The sequence below is a fragment of the Aplysia californica genome, unplaced genomic scaffold (genome assembly GCF_000002075.1).
Source record: "Aplysia californica isolate F4 #8 unplaced genomic scaffold, AplCal3.0 scaffold00038, whole genome shotgun sequence".
Lineage (NCBI taxonomy): Eukaryota > Metazoa > Mollusca > Gastropoda > Aplysiida > Aplysiidae > Aplysia > Aplysia californica.
In genome coordinates this window covers 2,050,317-2,057,731 of record NW_004797308.1, presented here as the reverse complement: position 1 = coordinate 2,057,731, position 7,415 = coordinate 2,050,317, and the positions used below count along the sequence as shown (strand labels likewise).

The following is a 7,415-nucleotide window of genomic DNA, read 5'->3' as shown; positions in this document are numbered from 1 at the left end:
CCCCCCCCAGCCTCCTTTTCTTGGCATTTACTTCTGTTCCCTGCCAGCTCTGGCACATATTGGGACCTGTTGTCGAACCATCATGAGCAGACTCAAGACCAGAGCTCTCAATTCCCCGACGCTGCCCTCCCTCAGACATGAGACGTACACCACAGATCTCTTCTTGGGCTGTTTGCTCCAATGTTAATGATACATGACAAGTCGGTAGCCAATACACAACTAGGAGATTAGCTTCCCTCTACCACAAACACAAAAAACATCACAGACACTGTACACGTACATGTAGCAGGAATATCATGAGCTGAACCTCTAGAACCACACAACACTGTACAGATCTAGCTAGAGCTAGGGACCGGATTCACTAACCATGCAGTTAGTTGTTGGCCCTACGAGCAATCCAGAAATCGCGACCTCGGTGCTTTCTTGTCCTATCTCCATTTTTAATAACAGTGAAAACAGTTCATCATAACAAAAAGTGAGCTTAAGAAGAAGTCACATTTTCACAGTTAAAAAAAAGGTGATACAACAAGAAAGCACTGAGGTTGTGAAATGCTGCTTCCAGTAAAGGAATCAAAACAAACCACAACTTGTACATTTTCACATTAATGCCGACCAAAAAGCATCACAAGAGATAAAGGAGATCAAATCAAATCTAAAGTCATGAACAGTATAAAAGCGATATCTCTGATAACTGCTGACTCAAAACTTTCTCTTTCAGTGACAACCGCTCCATGGCCGACTCAGTTGCCAGCAACACTGCTGTAATAACAAGATTACTACACTTGATAGTAGGGGAAAGAAGAAACTGATTGAACAAACTGGTCCCCTTCATTTGTTCTTGGCAAAGTCTCAAAAAGTCTCAAACTGTCACAACTTTTTGCCCCTCTGCCTTTCTTTCTTTATAAAAAAAAAAATCCCAGGAGCAACAAAAGTTTTTACTGTCGCCCTTACCACAAGACTGGCTAACCCATAGAAGATTCAAACCAAAACTTATATGCCTGGTCAAAGACAGGTCTGAATTTTGACTAGAAATGCTCCAACAACGTGAGAACTAAAGTTGGCCGACCTGTCGACTGCCAGGTTGCTGCAGAGTGAATCCAACAAGGTTTTTTTTTGCTTCTCGTGAACAAGTAACTCTTTCTGGGTCAGCCGTTCTTGTCATGAGGACGACATTCTACTATCATGTTCCGCTCTGCCCGCATTTCCAGATCAGCAAACAGGAAGTCGGGTCAGACATTGCGAGTCTCCCAGAAACATAACAAGTCTCCCACAGACATCGCGAGTCTCCCAGAAACATCACAAGTCTCCGACAAACCTCTCAGTTTCTCCAGCAGCTCGTGTGGGTCTGCGGCGATGTTCCCCTCACTGCTGGAGCGCACCAGACACTCGGTGGACGTGGACGGGCACCGCGAGTGGGACGGGCTTGGCTCCCCGCTCAACGACTTTTGTTTGGACAAATCCGGGCGCACTTTTCCACCTGCACCTAAAGTATCACCAAAAAAAAAATGGACCTTGTTCAAATACGGTCGAACCTGTTCTAGCCTGCTCTAACTGCCACCTGTATAAGACAATCACCTGTACAAACAGCCACTTCCCATCCCCCCTCCCAAGTATTTTTACCCTGACCAAGACGCCCTCCTGTCTAAGAGGACAATTTTTCTCCACGAAAATTGAGCGGCCATCTTGGACAATTTCCACTTAATATCAACACTCTCATCAAGACAAAAACGGGAAAACAACCAGACATCTTATAAATTTTTCTACAAACTTTTAAAATATCTCACTGTTTTTCAGTTTTGAAAAACATTTCCGCCCACTGAATATGACAGACAGAAAATAATACCAAAAATGAATTACTGTTACACAAAACTATGAGGACTAAATCTAGACATGTATAATCTATTTGACTTAATTAGTACGATACTGTCTCGTAGAGTTCTCAGACATCCTTGGATCTACAATCTATTTGACTTAATTAGTACGATACTGTCTCGTAGAGTTCTCAGACATCCTTGGATCTACAATCTATTTGACTTAATTAGTACGATACTGTCTCTTAGAGTTTTCAGACATCCTTGGATCTACAATCTATTTGACTTAATTAGTACGATACTGTCTCGTAGAGCTCTCAGACATCCTTGGATCTACAATCTATTTGACTTAACTAGTATGATACCGTCTCGTAGAGTTCTCAGACATCCTTGGATCTACAATCTATTTGACTTAACTAGTATGATACTGTCTCGTAGAGTTCTCAGACATCCTTGGATCTACAATCTATTTGACTTAATTAGTACGATACTGTCTCGTAGAGTTCTCAGACATCCTTGGATCTACAATCTTTTATGGTACCAAGCGAAGTGAAAAGGCCTATTGTAAGTCACCAAAGTAAAAGTAGTATTACGTCAAAACTACTGCTTTATTTCTTAAACCTTCAATATTTCCAGTTAATTAAATGATTCAACAACAGTTTCGGACAAAAATTATATCTCCATTTTAGACCGTCGTCTTGAGATTTTTTAAATGCGGAACCCAAACCCCTTCAACGTCTGGCTTAGTTTGACCAGGTTGACCAGGAACCCAAACCCCTTCAACGTCCGGCTTAGTTTGACCAGGTTGACCGGGTACCCAAACCCCTTCAACGTCTGGCTTAGTTTGACCAGGTTGACCAGGAACCCAAACCCCTTCAACGTCCGGCTTAGTTTGACCAGGTACCCAAACCCCTTCAACGTCCGGCTTAGTTTGACCAGGTACCCAAACCCCTTCAACGTCCGGCTTAGTTTGACCAGGTTGACCGGGTACCCAAACCCCTTCAACGTCCGGCTTAGTTTGACCAGGTTGACCAGGTACCCAAACCCCTTCAACGTCCGGCTTAGTTTGACCAGGTTGACCAGGTACCCAAACCCCTTCAACGTCCGGCTTAGTTTGACCAGGTTGACCGGGCACTGACCATCACTCTTGTACTTGGTCCCCCGGTCGAAGGAGGCCGAGGTCTCGGGGGAGGGGGCGCTGTTGGTGGAGCTGCGCAGCGGGTTGATGGGATGTCCGTCGCTGCCGCTCAGGCCACGGGAAAAACTCTTGTCCAAGCGAGGGACGGCTTTGGCCGAGGTGGAGGTGGTGGTGGAGGAGGAGGGCTTGCCTTTGGTCGATTCTGCACACGCAGAAAGAATGACATTTGTTTACTCATTCCCCCAAGAATTGATTTCCACAGTTTCACGAAATTATTTTTTTCCCCAACTCGACTCAAGACAAAGAACAGACATAAACACAAAGGAGTGCAGCTTCCCTTTAAAAATCTCCATACAAAGTTTTATCCACATTCACAACTGTTTAGATGAGAAAGTCAGGTCTCCTGAGTGCATCACATGAGCCACTCAAATTATTTTTTAAACAAGAAAAAGAACAGTTAAAGTTGGAAATTTTTCCTAAAACCTTAACTGTTCTTTTTTTTTTTATTATGATTTTTTACAAATAATCATACTAGAAGATGAAAAATGGGTTTCACCTTATTTGAAGTACAGTGAGCGGTACTATTTTGCCACAGAGAAAATTTAAGCAAGGACTCCCGTTACCTCTTCCTCTCCTCCTCTTCTCCTTCTGTTCGCTCAGTCTCTCCAGGGGGAGGTCATTCAGGTCAAGGCCGTACACCTGTCTGGCCAACACACGGGTCAGCGTCTCCATAGTTTTCTGGGAAATGTCACACAGCAGCACAAGTAGAACATAGATGAAGGGCTAAAACAGAAGTCAAACTGGCACATGTGTGGGTGTAATGCCCCTATCATGATAACATCTGTTAAACTTTACTTTTACCCACATGACGTCTTGGACACATGACATCTTGGACACATGACGTCTTGGACACATGACGTCTTGGACACATGACATCTTGGACACATGACGTCTTGGACACATGACGTCTTGGACACATGACGTCTTGGACACATGACGTCTTGGACACATGACGTCTTGGAAAGAACCCCACAAAGCGTGTACAAAAACCAGTGCGTATATGTACCGACAACTCATGCATCAACTCATTCCGAGAAGTAAGGGAGGTAAGAAATGAAAGGCATTCGTCAAACAGCAAGGGGTTGGGGGGTGTTAAACTTTACTCTTACCAATTTTACATGAATGGTGAAGAATAGACCATCAAACTTTGGACACAGTGTAGAAAAAAAACCTGTGAGCACATACCGACCACTCGTGAATCAACTCCTTCCAGGAAGTGAGGGAGGAGAGAATGGAACGAAAGTTGTCAAAAGTGAGGGGGTGTAGGGGTGTAAAACTTAACTCTTGCACATTTCACACAGAGAAGAATTTATAGACCATCAAAACTTGGACACAGCGTAGAAAAAAACCCATGAGCACGTTTGGCGTCGGTGACCTAGTGGTTAGGCTCTTAGAATCGCAACCGTATGGTCATGGGTTCGAATCCTGTCAGGGGCCCGACGTTGTGTCCTTGGGGAAATGCACTTTACACGAATTTTCCTCACTTCACCCAGGTGGGAAGGGGTACCCAGCTATAGAGAGCGAAAGACCTTGTCAATTTGTTAGTGTTTGAGCGCTCAATCAGCTGCTTGCACTGTATGCTTCCCAGGAAGTTGAGGTTGTTTCCGAATGCTCTCCGGTCTGCTGGGGTAATAGTATAGATTGTGAAGCCCATAGAGCTTGCTGTTGAGCAGGGTTATGCGCTATACAAAGCTATTTATTACTATTATTATTAATATTTTTATCATAATTCCGTACCGACCACTCGTGGATCAACTCCTTCCAGGAGGTGAGGGAGGAGAGGACGGCCAGGAACTCGTCCCACAGCGAGGCCGTCACCAGCACGTTCAGGTTGGCCTTCGTCCACGTCACGATCAGCGTCTGGGGGTTGGTTTTAATAAGCGTTTTACGGCACTTGCAATACAATAAGGTCATATAAGTGCCAAAGATTCCAGGTGTTACTGGAGAGTAAGATATACGAGAAAATATATATGTTTGTACATAGAAAAAAGACAATAAGAATTCTACAGGACTTGCAGCACATATAGGACATATATATGCCAAATAGTAGAGCTGTTACTTAAACACAAAGAAAAGGAGGAGGAGAGAAAAGGACAACAGATGTTTGTTGGATAAGAAAGAAGGAGCAAACTACACTACAGCACCCGCCAACTACCCACATTCAATAAACATATTATGTAGGGGTAACACAGAGTAAAAAGAGAGAAACAGGAAATGTCTGACCCCTCGGCCGATGCACAGCTGGACTGAAAGCGGCACCGTGGCAAAGTCAGTTTACTTTTTGTGCCAGATGACGAAGTGTATTTATCTACATAACATAATACACTTCTGGCTTCATTCACTGGCACAGTCACAGACAACTCACACAGACAGACAGACAAGTAGAGTGAAGTCCGTGGAAACCAACATCTGCAGGACTGCCCAATTTTCTTCGGTTCAGCCATCATATTTTTGGCTTAAAGTTAGAGATTCCTCAAATAGTGAAGAACCTCCTCCCTCCTTCCCCCCCCCCCAAAAAAAAAATAATTAAGGAGTTCATTTTCTTTTGGTTTACTGCTGTTTTCAGACTAACCATGTTTGGTTAAGTGGACAACTCTGTACTTTAAACTAACAAAAATACCTAGGGTCTCTGGGAACAAACACTTCAGGCATATCAGGTCCCTAGAGACAGTATATCCACTGCTCAGTGTAAGACTCTGTTCAACGTCACTTTTCAAAATGGCGTACCCCAGAGTCTTAAACCAAGCAGTCAATATGTGAGGCATCGTGGTGAAATCAGGCGCTCGTCAAAATAATAAAAACGAAGCGACATTTTTTCCACCAGTTTAGTAATTTTTTATCGAAATTTTTTTTTCCCACACAACACCTTTTAAGTCCATTTAATTAAAAAATGTCCATGTGTATTGGACTGAAAAACTTTGATTAAAGGCACGGAATATCTCATTTTTCAGTTTTCAAGGACTCTCAAGCTATTGAAGTTACCAAACTTTGGCGGCCATTTTCTCATTAATTTTACCACTGAAATCAGGCAAGCCCACCTCCTTCAATCACAAATATCTAAACTTCTATTCAAGATCGATGGAGGATTTTATTCATTGAAAGCAAGTCAAATGAATAAGCTTTTAGATGATAGCAATAACTCCACATGCCCAAAAACTGACGAGCCCCTGATTCCACCACGTCATGACACATACAGTTTTACTAAAAGTGTGCCATATAAAACAACAAGGTATTCTTCATTTGCCACATAATAATCACACAAGTACAAATGAGCACAAGCAACAACACAAACGTAACCGACCTGCAGAATGGGCTGTGCCAGACGACCTCCCAGGGTGCGGTATCTCTCTTCCGGAGGATTTTTTTTCAGGACGCCAGACGTGATTTTCAGCAGCACTTTCAACATGAGCTCCCTGAGGGAACAAAGTCCAGAGATTTCCTGTCAACAACTTTCCCACAACTCTTCTTGGCATCTAATCAAAAAGTTCAACCAAGTAAAGTGATAAGAGTGGAGCCTTGTAAGCCTTCAATGAAAGGTTCTCATAATAATAATAATAATAATAATAACAACAACAACAATACTAAAAATTGAAGAAGAAGGACTAAGCAGTCGATATACTGTTCTAGTATACCACGTTTTTGTAAGTGTTTCACAGCACTTGTAACATAACTAGGTCATATAAGTGCAGAAGATAAAAGGCGTTACAAGATAGTAACAAACACAACAAAAAAGATAGAAGAGAAATAAAGACAATAGATATTAGATAGGAAAGAAGGAGCAAAACACACCAGAGCACCCGCCAATCACCTGCCAACTCAGGTTAGCTTTCTTAGGAAGGACAAATAGCAGCAAAAAGAGAACTTAGTCCTGACAACACACTGCACCTAGTTTACTTAAGGGCTGGTTCTAATTTAATTTGAAAAATGAATATTTTAGGAAATGTTCGTACGCGACCCCATCTGGCCCGAACTTACCAAGTGAGCTGGTTCATCTCCACGTTCATGACCACATGTCGGTAGATGTTCATCACTCGCTTACATAGCTCCACCTGGCAGGAGACAACGACAAAATGTCAGACCCGAGCACAAAGTCTGTCCTGTACACTTTTCTGTCAACGTCTTTTACAAGTGGACTCCTATCAACCTTCACCTCATGCACCATTACCTTCATGTGACACAAGACCTACATGTATGTGGAGCGCCCTCTATCCATTCAAACAACTATCTGACCCCTCCCCCGCCCAACCTATACATAACCCTTACCTCCACCCAGCCTTTCCTAAACTCACAGAAACACTTCATCCACCCCTTCAAAACAATTACCACCCCCCCTCCCCCCAAGTCTGTCCCTGGATCCACAGACACCCTGTGCAACACATCAACATTCCTCTCTTCACATATAACAT

General features: G+C 43.1%; 1 protein-coding gene across 1 annotated transcript in view; it reads right to left on the bottom strand.

The window, feature by feature from the left end:
- Positions 1–7,415, bottom strand: part of LOC101862328 (ral GTPase-activating protein subunit alpha-1) — a gene marked incomplete in the record, with an annotated part of 37,508 nt that overhangs the window by 13,412 nt on the left and 16,681 nt on the right. The window contains 6 exon segments of the mRNA XM_013091492.2: positions 1,316–1,483; positions 2,951–3,151; positions 3,573–3,687; positions 4,747–4,869; positions 6,311–6,422; positions 6,985–7,058. Of these exon segments, the coding sequence (XP_012946946.1) occupies positions 1,316–1,483; positions 2,951–3,151; positions 3,573–3,687; positions 4,747–4,869; positions 6,311–6,422; positions 6,985–7,058 (793 nt within the window).